General features: G+C 43.1%; 1 protein-coding gene across 13 annotated transcripts; it reads left to right on the top strand.

The window, feature by feature from the left end:
• Positions 1-542: 542 nt before the first annotated feature.
• LOC310666115 (uncharacterized protein) lies at positions 543-20,267 on the top strand. Of its 13 annotated transcripts, XM_083416734.1 has the most exons (5): positions 543-2,302; positions 5,021-5,209; positions 6,139-6,245; positions 14,181-14,281; positions 18,723-20,267. In XM_083416734.1, exon 5 carries the CDS (start codon positions 18,865-18,867, stop codon positions 19,960-19,962), a length of 1,098 nt encoding a protein of 365 aa, XP_083272860.1. In that variant the 5' UTR covers positions 543-2,302; positions 5,021-5,209; positions 6,139-6,245; positions 14,181-14,281; positions 18,723-18,864; the 3' UTR covers positions 19,963-20,267. The 13 variants fall into 13 exon arrangements, 10 of the variants coding, with proteins under 10 accessions (XP_083272860.1, XP_083272859.1, XP_083272858.1 ...); XR_014505768.1 differs by lacking the exons at positions 5,021-5,209; positions 6,139-6,245 and having other exon boundaries at positions 543-2,488; positions 18,723-19,182; positions 19,375-20,267; XM_083416733.1 differs by lacking the exons at positions 5,021-5,209; positions 6,139-6,245 and adding an exon at positions 2,435-2,488 and having other exon boundaries at positions 543-2,329.
• The last annotated feature ends 242 nt before the right edge of the window (positions 20,268-20,509 follow it).

Below are 20,509 nucleotides of genomic sequence, written 5' to 3'. Positions count from 1 at the left end.
TGTTCTGGCCATTCTAGAATGTGCTTTCACCAGAAATTCATGTGATAAACTCACACCGGCTAAAGATCTGCACATTACTGGCTGGATGTGGAGCAACCACAAAAGCTGCCATGATCCTGCTACTCAATATAATGTGCAAAATAGCCCTAAGCTGGTGGCCATCCCAGAAATGGGTTTGAGAAGCAGTGGTTTTCATGGTTCCTATCTTGGGGAGAACACTTTCAAATAGTTTTGGAGGAGCAGGTGTGAAGATGATGATGATGATGATGATGATGATGATGATGAAGAAGAAGAGGAGTTTGGATTTGATATCCCGCTTTATCATTACCCGAAGGAGTCTCAAAGCGGCCAACAATTTCCTTTCCCTTCCTCCCCCACAACAAACACTCTGTGAGGTGAGTGAGGCTGCGAGACTTCAGAGAAGCATGACTAGCCCAAGGTCACCCAGCAGCTGCATGTGGAGGAGCGGAGACGCGAACCTGTTACCCCAGATTACGAATCTACCGCTCTTAACCACTACACCACACTGGCTCTCATGTGAGTGGTGTGAAAACCATTTGTCATCCCCTTTTAAATTTGCTTTGTCTTTTGTTTTGGGACAGTGGAGACAGCAACAAGAACATTCTTCTAAATGGTGAGCTGTAATTATATTTTCACTGTTCCAGCAGAGTGCTTGGAATGAACTAATTCTGATTTAACCAATTCATTGAAACTAATTCAAAGAAAATCTCTGAATTACACACTATGTGTGTGTGTCCATTGCATTTATCATTTATAACTACATGAAAAGTGCTGCTGCTGTTTCAGCCCAAATGTCATGGTTGTTGGAGGGGGGAAATTTAAAACAATTCTTCACATTACACTGTGTGTTTTGATGTTTCCTTACTCTTCTTAACTATATCTTATTTGGCCACCTCCACACCTTACACCTGAAGCACTATGATGCCACTTTAAACAGTTGTGGCTTCCTCCAAATGATTTGGGGAAGTGCAGTTTGTCAAGGGTGCTGAGAGTTTCTTGGGAGACCCCTTTTCCCCTTCGGAGTCCCCTGGGAAGAGTGATTGATTGTTATGTTGCTCTGGGAATTGTACCTCTGAGAGTGAGAGAACCTTCCACAAACCACACATACTAGGATGCTTGGTGGGGGCATGACTGTTAAAGTTGTCTAGCAGTGCTTCTAATGTGTGTTGTGGAGATGGCCTTTAGCACAGCAGCTTGTGAAAGCTGGGGGGGGGGGGGGATATGCCAAGGAACATGTGAATGAATTGTGAATTGAAATAGAAGGGGGGGGTGGAACTGGAAATGATTTTTCTTTTTAGAATGAGATTTCAAAGTATTGGTTCTTCAGTGATTCCCTCCCCTCTTAGCTCTCCTCACAGAGGTTGATGTTGTGTGTTGTTGTTTTTTAAATGCCCGTAAACCCCAAGTTTCCTCAGAACACTGTTTGAAAACCACGGTACAATACTTATTCCCCCCTCCCACAAAAAGAAACAAGCAGAATAATTTATTGGCATCTCTTGGATGCTCAAGACTAGTAAGGAGAAAAATGTGCATATACTGTATTATATGCAGTGGCTATATAATAAAGAACATCTAGAATAGCCTTCAACAACCTGATGCCCTCCAAGTGTTTGGGAGTACAATCCTCAACAGTCCCAGCTGTCTAGGACTTATGGGAGTTGTGGTCCAAAACATCTGGAATACACCAGGTTGGCGAAGGATGATCTAGAACCTGTCCTCCATTCAAAGGTGCAAGAAACTTAATTATTGACTTTCAGAGGTACTGAAGACACACACAAAAACTGACTTCATTGGAAATAATCTGGGAGCCCATGTTCTTTGAAAGCTGTCCTCAGTCGTTACAGATCGTTTGTTCCTATTTGTGTTGTGTCTTCCTGTCTTGAGGACACTTCTGTCCCAATTTAGCATGGGGAGGAGTTGCTACGGCGGTATCTCCGGTATCCACCAGAGTGGCAGCAGCTTCCTGAAGAGCAGCCATAGCATGGTAAGCCACAGCTGGAACTGTAGCGGGGCGAGCAACAGCTGGAACTGTAGCGGGGTGAGCAACAGCTGGAACTGCAGCAGGGTGAGCAGCAGCTGGTACTGTAGCGAGGTGAGCAACAGCTGGAACTGTAGCGAGGTGCACAACAGCTGGAACTGTAGCGAGGTGCACAACAGCTGGAACTGTAGCGAGGCGAGCAACAGCTGGAACTGTACCGAGGCGAGCAACAGCTGGAACTGTACTGAGGGGAGCAGCAGCTGGAACTGTACCGATGCGAGCAGCAGCTGGAACTGTACCGAGGTGAGCAGCAGCTGGAACTGTACTGAGGTGAGCAGCAGCTAGAACTGTACCGAGGTGAGCAACAGCTGGAACTGTACCGAGGTGAGCAGCAGCTGGAACTGTACTGAGGTGAGCAGCTGGAACTGTACCGAGGCGAGCAACAGCTGGAACTGTACCGAGGCGAGCAACAGCTGGAACTGTACTGAGGTGCGTAGCAGCTGGAACTGGAGTTATAGCCAGTGGGGCCACAGCTGGATCCAGATCCACAGCCAGGACTATTCCCCGAGGGGCGGCAGTAGCTTCTCACCCGGTTGCCTCCCCAATTCGCGCTGTATGGATTCCAGCAATCCTGGGGTCTGTAGCAAGTCATCTTCGTGGTTTGGAGGTGGATCTGGAATGGGGTAAAAGAAAGCGAAATGAGAGGAAAGTCCTTTGCTTGTAGAAACAGCATGGACAGATGTCTCCCACATTTCTAGTTCTTATGTTCTTGTTGTTATTAACCAGAATAACAACAACAAGAAGAGGAACAACAGGAGCAGCAGCAATCAAGCCCACTCCCATTTGCTGTGCAGGTTCACCAATTGCTTCAGGGCTGAGAAGGAAGTGTCTGTGTCAACTCTTAGACTAATGTGTGCCTTGGAAATAAGTTATCCGCCAGGTTTGGTTTATACAATTGCCTTGATGCAGTTCTCAGCTCAGAGAGATAATAATATTAATAATAATAATAATAATAATAATAATAATAATAATAATAATAATAATTTATTTATACCCCGCCCTCCCCAACCAAGGCCGGGCTCAGAGCGGCTTACAAGCAATAATAAAAACAAGATGAATGATTACAACTTAAAAACAAATGTAAAATACAACATTAGATACAATAGATCAATAATAATAATAATAGTTATCTAAGATATATTAGATAACTAGACCTCTGTAGCTGAGAACTGCATCAAGGCAATTGGATAAACCAAACCTGGCAGATAACTTATTTCCAAGGCACACATTAGTCTAATGTCTTTCTTTCTTTCTTTCTTTCTTTCTTTCTTTCTTTCTCTATAAGAGCAAAAGTGAGGTACCTAGAAATAGGCATATAGAGATGTAGATAGATGATATTAAGGTTACCATATTTTAAAAAGTGAAAATCTGGACACTAAAGTTTTTCTTTGTTTTTCTTTTCTTTTCTTTTTTCATTTGCCAAATCAATACATCCAAAATGGGCTGCCATACACTCAGGCTCTCCTGGACATTTTGACTGATTTTCGTAAATTTCGGGCATTATTTTTGGCAGATGAATCCTGGGTATGTCCAATAAATTCCTGACGTCTGGCAGCCCTAAGATAGTTCTGTAGATCTACTTATCATCTACCTAGCATCTAACTGCCATCTATCAATTATTACTCTGTTTAATTAAATGTGAAGTTAATTGAGATTATTGCAAATGGGAACAGCATGGGTTTATAGCTGAGCCAATGTGGAAGGATAGGGACAAGAACCAGACTGTGATAGCCAACTAAATTCTGCTCACAGTAGACACACTTCAGTTAGCCATCTCTATTCATTTCTGCTGGTCTACTCTAGATGAGATAAAGGACTTGTCCACACTTACTTTTTGCTCTGCTCTTTCCAGGCAAATGTCTGCACTTTACAGCTGCATGTCCCAGCATGCCTTTGTTTGTTTGTTTGCCCCAAACTTTCCCCACAAAAAAAACTGAATCAGAGCAAATGTCAATTAAAGCTGAATTGAAACAAATGTCCATTCAGGTTTTCCACAGATTCGTGTTTGCTCCAATTGAGCTTTAAAGAGTGGGTTTCTGCAGGAAAAGCTCTGGAGCAGGGGTCAGCAAACTTTTTCAGCAGGGGGCCGGTCCACTGTCTCTCAGACCTTGTGGGGGACCAGACTATATTTTGAAGGGGGGGGGAATGAACGAATTCCTATGCCCCAGAAAGAACCCAGAGATGCATTTTAAATCAAAGGGCACATTCTACTCATATAAAAACACATTGATTCCCGGACCATCTGTGGGCCGGATTTAGAAGGCGATTGGGCTGGATCTGGCCCCCGGGCCTTAATTTGCCTACCCATGCTCTGGAGCAAAATAAAGGGCACCTGGACGCAGGGCTTTATATCATGGACCATGCCTGGAAAGAGCAGAGGAAAGGTAAGAGTGGATAAGCCACAAGGTAAAAGGGAAATGTAAAGGACCCCTGGGCAGTTAAGTCCAGTCAAAGGTGACTATGGGGTTGTAGCACTCAGCTCACTTTCAGGCTAAGGGAGCCAACGTTTGTCCACAGACAGCTTTCTGGGTCAAGTGACCAGCAGAACTAAACTGCTTCTGGCGTAACAAGACACCATGACGGAAACCAGAGTGCAAGGAAACACAGAAGTGGTATCTATTTATTTACTTGCACTGGCATGCTTTCGAACTTCTAGGTTGGCAGGAGCTGGGACAGAGCAGCGGGAGCTCACTCCTTCGCAGGGATTTGAACTGCCGACCTTCTGATTGGTAAGCCCAAGAGGCTCAGTGGTTTAGACTACAGCGCCACCCGCGTCCCATCAGATAAGCCACAACATTGCATGCAGCTCTGAAGCTGCAATCCTACACTCACTTACATGAGAATAAAGATCAATTTAGTCACATTAGCTTTGAGTAAACACACAGTGATTTCCCTACCCCATATCTTTCTTTGAGTTTGTTATCTGATGGTGTTTGTGTTTGTTGTTCATTAATGTATCAGGCACAATGAGGAGGAGGAGGAAGATGACAACAATAAACAACAACAACAACAACACAAGCAACTAAAATTCTCTTGTTTTGAATTTCAAATTTCCTCCCTTAATTCCTTGCCACAATTCCATTCATCCTTGACGGTTCCCTTTTCCCTAAAATATGTTGGCCCCACTGCCTTTTAGCTGATTTCAAGAAGGTATCTCACTATGGTGCAAACTTAGGTCCATTGATTTAGTAAAATATGTTCTTCACATGTCTCTGTGTAAGATAAATCAAAAGTGGACTTACCTGGATCACGGTTGATAGAAATCATCGAGATGTTTCTGAGATTTCTCAGCGATGCTGACCTTTCTTATAGAGTTTCCCTTGGGTGTATAGAGTGTACATGTGGATGGTTAATAAACCGGAAGGCCAAAATTAGCACCCACATATTTTCCCTTATTTTCAGAAAGATAATTTGGTTTAGGCTGGGCTCACCATCACACCCTTGCAGTCTCTCTAATTTTAAGAAATTAAGTGTCATTTGTGTTCCAGCAGTCCATATATTAGACTTATGAGCTGCATTAGCCAAACAGATGGCTGGCTCCAAGGTATATGTGACCCACATATCATGCCTATTGGGCTATTTACTACTGGAGAGGCTTCCAGTGAGGATCCTTGTTTCACTGAAATGGAAGTTACCCATAGCCCCAAAGGCTTTTGCCTTTCACCTGTGTGGTGCTCCATAAAATGTTGGACTACATCTCCTATTGTTTAGTGGCCATTGGTCAAGGGGCTTAGGGGAGTTCCTGAAAGTATCTGGAGTGATACCATATGTTAGCTACCTCTGTTTTAACTCATTAATTACACGCTAAAATTTTATAATATTTTAACTAGGATTTATATATTGTAATGTTTGAAATATTAATTTGGTATTGTTGATTATGGAAAGTGTTTTTTCTCTTCTTTCTTGTTTCTTTTCTTCTATCTTTCATTTCTTTTTTTCCCAGTCTGCATTTTTAAAAATGCATAGATAAATGTTTTTATGCATTGTTATGTATTGTTTTTATTTCTTTTTTCTTTTTATTTTCTTGTAATATTTAATAAAATTTAATTAAAAAAAATAATTACATGTTAAAATTTGAGGAACCTAAGAAGTCACAAAGAAAGAGAGAGAAAGAAATGCCCAATCAGAACCAAATACCTCCTAGCTGAGTATCATGTTCCTTACAGAGGTTAAGCAAACATCTCAGGTAAGCTCACAAGCAGGATAGGATGACAGTGGAAGCTGGTTCATCAAGGCAAGGGGCCACTGCCCCATGAACCTCAATTTGCCCTTAGCCGGCTCCTACAAACTGCCTGCCTTCTTACTTACAATCAGTCCAGGGAATGGTGCTGCCTGCTGGCTTCATCCTCCTTAGTGTCACTGTTGCCCTTGTAGAACTCAAGAAGAGGAAGGTGGGGACAACACTCAGATCAGGTGGGTCCACCTGTCACTGGCTCTGGCTCCAGAATTTGTTGGCTTCCCTGCATTCCACCCCACAGTCTCAATAGACACCAACCACTGCTGAATAGCCTTCACCTGCTGTTCCCCCAGCCCCCAAATCCCTGGTATTAAAATAAATAAATAAAAATACACTGCCACCAAACATTGAGATTCATTATTATTATATATCCCACTTTATCTCCAAGGACCTTTAGGTGATGTTCCCCATTTTGTCCTCACCACAATCCTTTGAAGTAGGCGAAGACCAAGTCCATATCATATACAGTGGTACATTGTGTTAATTCGTTCCGGGGGTCCGTTCCTAACCTGAAACTGTTCTTAACCTGAAGCACCACTTTAGCTAATGGGGCCTCCTGCTGCTGCCGCGCCGCCAGAGCATGATTTCTCTTCTCGTCCTGAAGCAAAGTTCTTAAGTTGAGGTACTATTTTTGAGTTAGCGGAGTCTGTAACCTGAAGCGTATGTAACCTGAAGTGTATGTAACCCGAGGTACCACTGTATTTAAAACATTGTGATACCACTTTAAACAAGCATGGCTTACCCCAAACAATTATAGGAGATGTAGTTTGTTAAGGTTGCTGATAATTTTTTGGGTGGAGCCATTGCTGTTTAGAGTGGCACCTTAGTACTACTACTACTACTACTACTAATAATAATAATAATAATTTATTTATAGCCCACCCATCTGGCTGGGTTTCCCCAGCCCCTCTTGGTGGCTTCCAGCAAAATATTAAAATACAATAATTCATCAAATATTAAAAGCTTCCCCAAACAGGGCTGCCTTCAGTTGTCTTCTAAAAGTCAGATAGTTGTTTATTTCCTTGACATCTGACAGGAGGTTGTTCCACAGGGCGGCTGCTACTACCGAGAAGGCCCTCTGCCTGGTTCCCTGTAGCTTTGCTTCTCACAGTGAGGGAACCACCAGAAGGCCCTTGGAGCTGGACCTCAGTGTCCGGGCAGAACGATGGGGGTGGAGACGCTCCTTCAGGTATACCGGGCCAAGGCCATGTAAATGTGTGGGTGTTGCATAAGAGATAGTGAGCGACTCAAGGAGACCCAGTGAGCTTTGTGGCTGAGTGGAGGATTTGAACCCTAGACCAACACTTTAATTACTGGCTTCATTTAGCCAATGATCATTGATAGACTGATACCCCATAAATGTGTCAATTCTCCTTATAAAACTAGGCCATCTAAGCTTGAATCCATCACATGTGCTGTGTGTGAAGATGTTCTTCATTTTGTCTAATCTTTGGGATCAGTTTTGAGAACATTGACCTTTTTCCTTCTGGCAGGATTTGCTAGAATCTGAATTTTACCCCAAATGTATGCGGACTAAAGACCAAACTGCTCACCCCCCTTACTTGGGCATGTACATTCCAATAATAATAATAATAATAATAATAATAATAATAATAATAATAATAATTTTATTATTTGTACCCCGCCCATCTGGCTGGGTTTCCCCAGCCACTCTGGGCGGCTTCCAACAAAGATGAAAAATGTCACATATTAAAAACTTCCCTGAACAGGGCTGCCTTCAGATGTCTTCTGAATGTGAGGTAGTTGTTTATCGCTTTGACATCTGATGGGAGGGCGTTCCACAGGGCGGGCGCCACTACCGAGAAGGCCCTCTGCCTGGTTCCCTGTAACTTGGCCTCTCGCAGTGAGGGAACCGCCAGAAGTCCCTCGGAGCTGGACCTCAGTGTCCGGGCAGAACGATGGGGGTGGAGACGCTCCTTCAGATATACTGGATGTAAAGAAAACTTTCAAAGAGAACTAGAAGAGAGAACATCAGGACCTTGTGGCTCACAAATTGCTGCTGAAATTAGCAGTTTCTCGTTACAAATTGGTAGCTGCATGTATGCATTGGGGTCACACCTGCAGTGCTTCATGGGTTATGTAGTCATTCCCTTTAGCTTCTCTGATGACCCCCTCCCAGTTCTTTATTGATTTGATCATATGTTCCTTTTCAATGAAAATAGACCAACATTTGGTGTGTGTGAAGGAAGCAGAACTGCTGTCCCACTCATGCCCTGTTTGTGGGCATCTAACATTTATTTTGCTAAAGATCATCTCATTTTTTTAAATAAATAATAATAAGAATAATACAGTGGAGCCTTGGTTTCCCAACTCAATCCGTTCTGGAAGTCATTTTGACTTCCAAAACATTCTCAAACCAAGGCTGATTGTCTGATCAGCCCCGGAAACAATATTGACAGCCAAAACTGATGTTTGGCTTCCAAGAAACGTTCGCAAAGCGGAACACTCACTTCTGGGTTTGCAATGTTCGGGATCTGATTTGTTTGGGACCCAAGCCATTTGGGAACCAAGGTACCACTGTAATGAAACATTAGATTGTGGGGTTTAAGAAAAAAAAATGCATGTACATTTGCTTCTGATATTTGTTGATCACCCAGTCCCCAGTGATTGGTCGTTCTGCAGTCCTAAGGCAGAGGTTGAAACCTCATTCTAATTAAATCTTGTGTCTCCATTATTGACTGGAGAAGGCAGCCAACCTTCATTAGCGAGAACAGAGTTGAATCCCTGGATTATGCTTCTGAAAGGGCCAGACATTTACTTTGTCATTTTGACCATGCCAAATATCAACTAATTACCACTTCAGTGGGTGAAGGTTATGAAAAGGTCCTCTTAATACCACATGTCTAGAGGACATCGCCCCTGGTGATGCTCCACTTGCGCAATGAACTGTGTTATTTCACTAATAGCTGGTTCCATTCCTTTTGTACACCCGCTTCAAATTATATGATGGAAGACTATGAAAAAGGTTGTTCTACCCAAACCATCTCTCGTCCTTCCATAAACCAAGCCACAATCATCATGGCGATCTTCCAGATTTCCTGAATAAAACTTAAATGGGAGAAATAAGAAAATATCTCAATCCTTAGCCTTCTATCATCTTAAAGTAAAGGCAACACATTACATTAATTGCTGCCATTAATGTCATATAGGATTAGGATTTTTCTTCTTCTAATGCCTATCTCACTTTGATGTAAAGGACGGATGTGTTTATGGGATTTCTTTGCTGGCTCCACTATATGAACAGTTCTCAACTATCAAATGCATTCTTATACATATTATTATAGTATATAATACACTCTGGAATTCCTAAATTAGCAAACACATAAAATATATACATGCAACATTTTCATGTTTGTATAAAATTATGCTGCAGAAATATAGGACTTATTTACAGAATGTGTTTATTGCTTTTATTGCTATTATTATTAAGGTTGCAGAACTATATAGTATAGTTGGATAAGCTTATTGTTTATCCAACTATATTGTTGGATATGGAAACTTATTGTTTCCCTCAAGTATACACTGATTCATGGGTCCCTAGAGTTTTGATAAATACGTTCCAAATATCATTAAATTTATCCGTGCATAATCTTCGTCTGAAAGTGATCCATTCATGGTTTGCAAGAGTTGTCATGTCATCTATCCGTTGATCAATTTTTGTCCTTTCCATGTATCAACATCAATCTTTTTGCAGATGGAGGAGTATGAAGAATCCATTTGCGTTGACTGATTCTCAAGCCACATATACTAGATAGATAGTTTAAGATGTTATCTTCTAAAATTTTCAACTCTTTCTCCACAATAATATTTATACATCCTAATATCCCCCCAAATTTACCAGCACTGTATAAATATATATGTTTCAAATAAGCATTTTCCTTATTATGTACATCTCCAACACCATGTCATCATTGATAAGCCCTGTTTATGCAATTATAATGGAGTCCGATAAACTCAAAATAAAATCTTTTGTTATAGGAGAAATAATTTATATATGCATTATTATATATATTATTATGTAATATATAATACAGTCTGTGATTCCTAAAGGACCAAATACATACAACAATTTTATGTTAATATAAAATTATGCTGCAGAAATATAGGGACTTTTAGACACAATGTGTTTATTTCTTAATGTTTCTATACAGCTTGATTTTAACAAATGAAGAAGCACTCAAAGCAGTTTACAAACAGAATAACACAGTGAAAATGTCAGTAAAAAAAAAAGAAAACCTTGGTTATAAACAGCAGTTTAAAACCTTTAACAATAATTAAAATCAATGCAGAGCAAACAATAAACAAAAAACAGATTAAAACACATGTAAACTTTCTAGATGTCTAGGCAGGCTTGTTTAAACAAAAATGTTTTTAACAGATGCCAAGAAGAGTGCAGTGAAGGCATCTGCCTAATGCTAATTGTCAGGGAATTGTCTGAAGAATGGATGCTGCCACACTAAATGACGAATTTCTTGCTAAGGCAAAATGGGTATCATTTGCAACCTGGAACAGTGCCAGTTCTACAGTGGTAGAATGGGACAGGTATATTGGGTGAGGGGACCTTACAGGTAAACTGGTCCCAAGCTGCTAACATCTTGATAACATCTTGAACTTTGAGGATATATGTGATTTTCTGCATATAATTCTGCCGCATTCTATTAGTCATCAGTTTTAAAAATAATACAGTGGTACCTCCGGTTGTGGATGGGATCCATTCTGGAGCTCCGGTTGGATCCCGAGGTTTCTGCAACCAGAGGGACCGCTTCTGCGCATGTGCGCATGGCGAAACACTTCCGGGTTTGCCGCTTTCGTAACCCAAAGCGTAAGCCGAGGTGCTACTGCCATTGAAAAATGTCAGTGCATTTGGATATAGGCAAGCATTCAATAAAATAAGTGGCCTACTGCTAGCAGAGCTCAAGCAAGTCAAATCGCTCTATGATTCTGCAGTGGCGTAGCGTGGGGGTGCAGGGGGGGCCGGCCGCACCGGCCGCAACATGGGGGGGCGCGCTCGCACTCACAGTGCTAAAATCAGTGCTAAAATCCACAGGTTAGGGGGCGCAAATTACTTGCCTTGCCCCGGGTGCTGACAACCCATGCTACACCACTGTGATTCTGTATTCTTTAGCTGTGGTTCTTGCATTGCAACAGGTTGGGGGTTCCTTCTAACTCTAACAGTTCTATGATTCTGGGTTGGAAGAGTCAAGTCCCATGTGGAAATCTGCTTAAAATGGATTCCCCTTCCAACCCTCATGCTGGCCATATGTGTGACAACCTCCTCTTCCAAGGTACGGGGAAACATACCCATGTTGTTTATTTCTTTGTCCCAGTTCTGGGTCATTGTTGATTTCCTCCAACCATCAAAAGTGGTGGCTGACCCACAGTAGTAAGGCATCATTCAGAGAACACTTTGTTCCATTTCCCCAACATTTCCTTATCTATACGTGCCAGCTCCTAGGGGCTGAGGCACTGTCGCCCACCCCAATGGTTGTGGCTTTTTTGAGGGTCCGGGCCCCTTAATGTTCAGAGGGTGTTCAGTTCCGCCCCCTGGCTCCTTGCAACATCACACACATGATGTCAGGATGTTGCCTCAGACCCCTCTCAATCATCTCAAGAAGATGGCACCTCTGTCCTCACCTGCTATTTATTTATTTATTTTTGCATTCACACAGTGTAAAAGCCACTTCTGGAAATGTAGCAGAAGTTCAGCACTCCTTTCTGGGTTAAGTGCTTCCAGAAAAACAAAACAATACAGTTTGCAACCCCATTGCCCTGGAAAATTGTGGGATGGAATTTGAGGATATATGAAGACATGCATTTATTCCCCACCACTTTCATGGGTGAATCGTGAGGAAGTGTTCATATGCATAAAGGGTGGTGGATGGTGACATGTCCAGAATGACACCTGCTGTTGTGTCTCACCACGTCCACTGCTGTGAATGACATGACAGTACATCAATCAGAAAGCCACACAGCTCCATTAGTCACCAGGTGATGTAGTGCGTATGTTCAAAACCAGGACAGAAGAGCTAAAATTATAACCAGGGAAACTAACACAACAATCCCCACAACTAAATGCACTCTTGGTCATTGATACGGATGGGCAGAATAGCCCTTTCTGTTCTATTTTGCTGGTGCTCAAATTTAAGTCTGTTACATCCCATTTTTCTTACTGATCTTTCAAAAACAACAACAACAACACACACACCACCACCACAGCCTGCACAAGGCCCATTTTATGTTCTTCTGAATACAGTGGTACCTCAGGTTACAAACACCTTGGGTTACAAACACTTCAGGTTACAGACTCTGCTAAGCTGGAAGTTGTACCTTGGGTTAAGAACTTTACCTCAGGATAAGAGAAGATTGCGCAGCAGCAGGAGGCCCAATTAGCTAAAGTGGTACCTCAGGTTAAGAACGGTTTCAGGTTGAGAACAGTCCTCCGGAAAAATTAAGTTTGTAACCAGAGGTACCACTGTACCAGTTCCTGGAAATTGCAGGAGAGCAGAGTGCTCTTGTGTTCAGGTCCTGCTTGTGGACTTCACCCAGGGGCACCTGGTTGGCCACTGTGAAAAGGTAAAAGGTAAAGGTAAAGAACCCCTGGACGGTTAAGTCCAGTCAAAGGTGACTATGGGGTTGCAGTGCTCATCTCGCTTTCAGGCCGAAGGAGCTTTCTGTGTCATCTAGCCAGCATGACTAAACTGCTTCTGGTGCAATGGGCCACCGTGACAGAAACCAGAGTGCACGGAAGTGCCGTTTACCTTCCTGCCACAGTAGTACCTATTTATCTACTCGCACTGGTGTGTTTTCGAAGTGCTAAGTTGGCAGGAGCTGGGACAGAGCAACAGGAGCTCACTCCATCATGGGGATTCGAACCGCCGACTTTCCGATCAGCAAGCCCAAGAGGCTCAGTGGTTTAGACCACAGTGCCCCCCCATGTCCCTACTGTGAAAACAGAATGCTGGACTAGATGTGTCATTGGGCTGATTCAGCAGGGCTCTTACGTTCTTACAATGGCTATGTTCTGCCTCCACTGTCTTCTCTTAAACAAGACACCAGAAACATCCAACTCCACCCATCTACAACTGAGTCCAGTGCCACCTAGTGAATAAACTATTTATTAATGTAGAATCATAAAATTGTAGAGTTGTAGAGGTATCCCAAGGGTCATCTAGTCCAACCCCTGGCAATGCAGGAATCACAACGAAAGCACCCAAGGCAGAAAGAAAGTCCACAACACTCTTCCTGATGCTGAATTGGAATCTCCTTTCTTTTAACTCAAAAGCATGACTTCAAGTTCATCAATCACCGGCATTTCCACCTAGGGCTGGGAGAGAACCCTTTTTGAAACTATGGAGAGATGCTGCAAATCAGTGTAGGATATACTGAGCTATATGGATCAATGGTCTGACTAGATATAAGACAACTTCCTATGTTCTTATATTACATCTTATTGAATGCCCTCCCCATACATCTTGTTATAAACTATAATGTCCAGGTTGTGGCTTTGAGGCTTACCTTAGCATCAAGGTAAGAGCTTCAGAAGCCTTCAGAAAAGAAGCTTTTGAAGAGATGCCTTCAAAAAAGATACCCTCTTGTTTTCTTTACTTTATTTGATCTCCTTTGTGATAACTGGTGAAAATAATGCATGTTAGCCAGGGATACATCTCCCAGAACTCCTGTCTGTTTGCATGGATTTAGGGAAAGTATTAATAACATAGTGCAAATACCTTCTCCAGCAAGTCTAAAATTACAAGGGTTGAGAAGCATGTTAACTGCAAATTAATAAGGCGCAAAAGCACTAAACCAGTATATGAGATTAGTATGAATACTGGGTTGACATCTAATTAGATTTTCTTTTTGTAGTTGAGGTCCCTTAGGCTGTGTGAAGATCTATAAAAAAGAACTCCTGGGTGAACAGTATTCCAGAAAAAGATCTCATCTGAAATATCTCTTCAGACATCAAGGTAGGCCCAAGTTGATTCATGCTTTTAAAATTTGTGAAATGCTTCTGTGCATATATTTTTAAAAAACTGGGGGTGGGAGCCAAGGTTAATTGGGGATGGGTCATAAGTCAGTAGCAGAGTATATTGGCATGCTTTGCGCAAGAGATATTCTGGCCTTCCATTTTATTTTTTATTCTAAAGGATCAGGTAGCAAGAAATACCTTGGATGGAGACCCTAGAAAGCTGTTGAAACTGCAGGGATGTCAAAGAATTCTGTCAAAAAGAGAAATAGAAGCAGATGATATAAAAATAAAAAATTATCCAGTAGCGCCTTATATTGACCAGCTAAGTTTATTCTGGTATAAGCTTTCGTGTGCATGTACGCTTCTTCAGATACTCTGAAACAGAAGTCACCAGACCCCTATATATAGTGAGAGGGTGGGGAGGGGTATTTCTCAGAAGGGTAGAAGGAGATGGGTGATAGGCTCAATGGGTATGGTAAACCTGTTGATGACTGTTAATGACTGCAATTAGTCCTACAAGAAAAAGCAAGGGATAGTATGCAGATGACCAAAAATAGCTTTAGCATGTTAATGAGACAAGAATCCATTATCTCTATTCAGACCAGGTCTGTCCATAGTTTTCAGTTTTGTAATAATTTGTAATTCAGCAACAACATCAGACCAACACGGCTGCCTACCTGAATCTAGAAGCAGATGATGTTTGCTTTATCATCCTATATCTGAAACAGAGATTAATCCAGGGAATAGGATTGAGATTCGCTATTGTTGCTGCTTTCAAACTGTGAGCAATTCATAATGGATTAGGTTTCTCTTTCCCGCTTGCCTTGTGTTTCTTTTGCACTGAAATAAAGGGGGTGGAATAACGTATGGACAATGTAACTTGCGTAATTAATGCCGTGCGTCATGTAATTCCACCACAGTGGACAGTGAGATGAGTAATGTTGGTTTTGGCAGAAGACAAATGGCAGAGGAATGGGAATGGTGCTGCACCTGGAATACTGTCTCCAGTTCTGGGCGCCAAAATTTAAGAAGGATATGGACAAGCTGGAACATGTGCAGAGGAGGGTAACCAAGATGATGAAGGGTCTGGAAATCAAGCCGAATGAGGAATGGTTGAGGGAACTGGTTATGTTTAGTCTAGTAAAGAGGAGACTGAAAGGAGATAGGATAAAGGTAGAGGGACCCCTGCCATTAGGTCCAGTTGTGGCCAACTCTGGAGTTGCAGCACTCATCTCGCTTTATTGGCCGAGGGAGCCGGTGTACAACTTCTGGGTCATGTGGCTAGCATGACTAAACTGCTTTTGGCGAACCAGAGCAGCGCACAGAAACGCAGTTTACCTTCCCGCCGGAGCGGTACCTATTTATCTACTTGCACTTTGATGTGCTTTCGAACTACTAGGTTGGCAGGAGCAGGGACCGAGCAACGGGAGCTCACCCTGTTGCAGGGACTCAAAGATGATCAAGGGTCTGGAAATCAAGCCCAATGAGGAATGGTTGAAGGAACTGGTTATGTTTAGTCTAGTAAAGAGGAGACTGAAAGGAGATAGGATAGCCATTGCCAAATATCTAAACAGCTGTCACATGGAGGATGAGCAAGTTTGTTGTTTCCTGCTCCAGAGGCTAGGAGCTAAACCAATGGATTCAAGTTACAAGAAAGGAGTGTCTGGCTAAACAGCAGCAATAACTTTATGACAGTAAGAGCTGTTCAAGAGTAGAACATACTCCCACAAGAGGTTGTGGACTCTCCTTCCTTGGAGGTTTTAAAGCAGAGGTTGGATGGCCATCTGTCATGTATGATCTAGTTGACATTCCTGCATTGCAGGAGGTCGATCCACATGATCCTTGGGGTCCCTTCCAACTCTACAATTCTATGATTCCATGGAACACAGAGCAGAAATGGAAGCAATGCATCCTTACATTCTTGTTGCCAAGCAGAATAGATGTACTAATGAGAGGATTAAGTGCAAAGTAGCCACAAGTGCTCATGTAGAAGGTTCTGGGCAATTTAGTAGCAAGTCTCTTAATCCGTTGGCTGCCTATCTTGTGGGTTCATCCTCCCCTCCAAGGCTGATGCGCTGAAGGCTTTGGAAGGCAATATGTCTCACGGAGAATCACAAGCGAAGTACCGGCACATGCATGAAGCAAAGTGAGGTGTAGAGAGTCCTCTCAAAAGTGAAAGCACTGGTCAGCTAAACTGGTCAGCAAATCTTTAAGCACTTTTATTTATGTGTTTATTTTTAAAATGCTTATCTTGGCCACTTTCCCCTCTAATGTAGATCTTCATTTCCTGAGCTGGAGAGCTGATTAACAAGGTACAAGTCTTTAGCTGCTCAAAACCATACTGTCTTACTTGTTTTAAACTGACCCCATGTTTTAAAACAACTATCTGCAGCTACTACTTCAATCACCTTGTTTTGGTTTGAATTGTATTGCAATTGTAGGCTATGATATGCAAGGTTCCTTGTGTGGGCTATGCATCTCCCCCAAAATACTGTGGCCTATGTGCGCATTTATAAAGAGTGTTGCATGCACCCTCATCTCAGAGCTGCAAGAGACTCCATTGGTTAGTCAGGGTTCAGTTTCCTTGGAACGGAGGTTGGTGGAGACTGTGGTGCCTTTGGGGTATAGGGTTTTATTTACACACATATACAACCTGAATGTAGGATAGAGGGGCTCACAGCATTAGCTTGCCACAGATCTTGCCTCCACAATAGGTTCCCAGGGACTTCCCACAGCTTTGGATTCAGCACAGAGCAAGGCAAGCTTCTGTGTCTCCAGTTTCCAGCACCACACACCCAAACTAGGTCCCCTGGCCTATTGTTCTCCTTCCTAGTATGATGTAGCATCCATTCAGGTCAGATGGGAAATGCCTTCCGCATCCTGGAAGCATGTTCAGTTGTTCCCAATCTCTTCTTAGCTAACTCTTAGAGATGCTGAGGAGGCCAGCCAAGGCCATTACCTTAACAAAAGAACTGGGTTGACCGGTTCACCAGGTTTCTACTTATAGATGCTAAATTCACAAACACATAATCACAGTACTGGAAGGGGCCCATGGATATCATCCAGACTGACCCCCCCCCCAAAAAAAACCCCTACCTATAATACTATGTAGAGTTGTATTCAGTGTTCATCCTATTTAGAGTAAACCCATTGAAATTAATGGGCCTGATTTATATGGGTAATAGGGTGGTTAATATTTTTTTTAAAAAAATGCCTGCTCCAATGGTCTTATTTTACTAAACTAGGGATTATATAGCTATATCTGAAATTTCATGCATATCAGTTAATATCTTGACCCTGCTCCACTGAATTGAAATTTCAGCTTTCACGACGTAGGAAAATGGCCAAGTAAACAGCTATTTTCGTGGAGGAAGGTCAATATATTAACTGATATGCATGAAATTTCAGATATCGCTATATAATCATAATCCCTGGTCTAGAAAGATAAGACTTTTGGAGCAGGCATTTTTTTAAAAAAAAGGGTTTTTTTATGAACTGCCCTAATGGGTACATTAATTTCAAGGCATCCACTCAAAGTAGAACTTAGATCCTCATCCCATAAACTGCTGAGGGTGAACAAGAGTATAGATTTTTATCTGTGTGTGAAAGAAGGAGGAGTGGTGGTGACTCCAAGTTTTCAGGAGTCCTTTGACAATACACCCCCAATGCCTGCCTCTCCTGAGTCTACCCTCTCACTGCCATTCTAGGCAGCTGCTCTTCTTTGGCATCTCTGCCCCTACGCAGAAGTGGCAGCTACTTCTATTTCTCACTACCATTGCTTGTTCATCTCATCTGGGGCCAGAGTGAGGGGCAGGTGAGCAGGCTTGTCATAATTGTGAAGAGGAGGAGCAAGTCCAAGAGGACTCTTGCCAAAGTTCTCTGGCTTCCACTAGTGTGTTGGCCTTCAGTGGCTGCCTGGCTGCAGTAGCATAGCATGGGTTGCCAGTGCCTGGGACCACATGGAACTGAGGAAGGGAAATGGACACAGTATGCATGCACATTCAACTGCCTAATGACATCCGTGTCACCCAGGAGATCACAGCTGCAGAGATATGAAAAGAGAAGTCATTCCATTGTCTGGAGAGGTCACTTTCTGGTTCACATGGAAGAAGCCATTTTCAGCTGAGCTCAGCGACTGAAGCGCACAGCTGTATTGAGGCAGCACCGGGTGTTGAAATTTTGCACCCCTAAGAATTTTGCATCCGGGGTAACTACCCAGTGCCCCCCGCCATGCTATATTGCTGTCTGGCTGTGCCAGTAGTTGCTACCAGTTCTGAAAAGTAGGAAGCTCTTTAGGAGAAGGTGGTGGAGGGAGTTAGTAGTAAAAAAAAGGAAATTGATCAGGTGGCAAAGAGGAGCACAACGACTTGTTGCTGGTTCTTCCCTGAACTAGATCATTCCCACCAATGATTTTTTTCCCTGCTTTTTTTGGGTTTCAGGTGTGCCTCTTTCCAAGAAAGATGATCGGCATCAGTCTTCTAAGCAACTATCCACCTGGTGGCCTTGAAATGATCCATACACCACAAAGCATCAGTAGCTCAGGCCCTAGCATCTCTCACACGAGCTGCTACAGACCCTATCATGGTGGCAGCAGCTGCTACAGACCCCAAGGTTATGGTTATGTCTCTGGCTATGGAGGAAGCTGCTATAACCCTTATGGCTACAGTGGGCAATCCAGTTATGGAGGAAGCTGCTACAGACCACAAGGTTGTGGTTATGTCTCCAGCTATGGAGGAAGCTGCTATAACCCTTGTGGCTACAGCAGGCAATCCATTTATGGAGGAAGCTGCTACAGACCACAAGGTTATGGTTACGTCTCTGGCTATGGAGGAAGTTGCTATAACCCTTGTGGCTACAGCAGGCAATCCAGTTATGGAGGAAGCTGCTACAGACCACAAGGTTATGGTTATGTCTCTGGCTATGGAGGAAGTTGCTATAACCCTTGTGGCTACAGCAGGCAATCCAGTTATGGAGGAAGCTGCTACAGACCACAAGGTTATGGCTACGTCTCTGGCTCTGGCGGGAGCTGCTATGATCCTTGTGGCTACAGCTGCCAATCCAGTTATGGAGGAAGCTGCTCTAGGCCACAAGGTTATGGTTACATCTCTGGGAAATCCTGCTATGGACCACGTGGCTATAAATCCATCTCCGGTTATGGCGGAAGCTGCTATGAGCCATGTGTCCATAGTCCCCTCTACAGATACAGCAAAAGCTGCTCTGGGTCACATGGCTATGGTTACAGCTCTGGCTATGGAGGAAGCTGCTGCGACCCATGTTATGGCGGAAGCAGCTACAAGCCACAAGGTTGTGGTTACCTCTCCGGCCAAGGCAGCAGCAGCTGCTACAAGCCACATAAATATAGCAGTGTCTGCGGTTATGGCGGAAGCTGCCACGAACCACGTGGTTATGGGTACCGCTGCGGTTACGGCGACAGTTCCTGCGACCCATGCTATGCTCCCAGCTGCCACCAGCCACGCTATGCCTACCGGCGCCGATACAGCTGCCGATCCACTTCCAGTGACCCGTGTTACTAAGGCTCAGGATCATCATGCCCATCCAGTCACTGGAGGCAAGACAGTGGCAGCTCTGTTGGTTGTGGACCATGCTAAACCCAGAAGAAAAAATAATCTCCAGGAAGACCAAGAAGACTCAAGATATTTGAAAGCATTGCTGAGCTGAGTACATACTGTTTCTTCTGAGAAACGCTCATCCCCTCTGAAACACACACGCACACCTACAAGTTGGAGTGAACCCAAAGTTTTGATGTCTGGAACCTTTGAAAATTAAGTTTTTTGTTTCACAAAGTTCTCGATCGCGTAACTTTACAAATTGCTTTGCAAATCACTCCCCTTGGTGAGCCAAACTTTGTTATCTGTATGCCATTTTCCTGCATTCTTTTTATTCACACCCTGTCAGTAATGTTACTGAGCAGCTACATTCTACATTCCACACCCTTGTTTCCAATAAAGCTTTGCATCGCATAAGATTGCTTGTCTTCTCTTGGGTCCTTTCAATCGTGTGTGGGGATGAGATTAAGAAATGCCATCGACTTGTTTATGAATTAATTAAAAAAAGTTAATGCAGGGCACAGTTGAAGTATGGAATTCTCTCCCACAGGAGACAACGCTGGCCACCATTTTGAATGGCTTTAAAAGAGCAGTAGAAAAAATAAAGGAGGACAAGGCCATGCTCCACCTCCATAGTCAGAAGTAGTTTCCTTCTGAAT

The sequence above is a fragment of the Podarcis tiliguerta genome (genome assembly GCF_965153285.1).
Source record: "Podarcis tiliguerta genome assembly, chromosome: 16".
Taxonomy (NCBI): domain Eukaryota; kingdom Metazoa; phylum Chordata; class Lepidosauria; order Squamata; family Lacertidae; genus Podarcis; species Podarcis tiliguerta.
This window is presented reverse-complemented; position numbering and strand designations above follow the sequence as displayed.

What these genes read in the sequence shown, in the direction of transcription:
- LOC310666115 (XM_083416734.1), top strand. Translation starts at nt 18,865, where the DNA reads ATGGTGGCAGCAGCTGCTACAGACCCCAAGGTTATGGTTATGTCTCTG.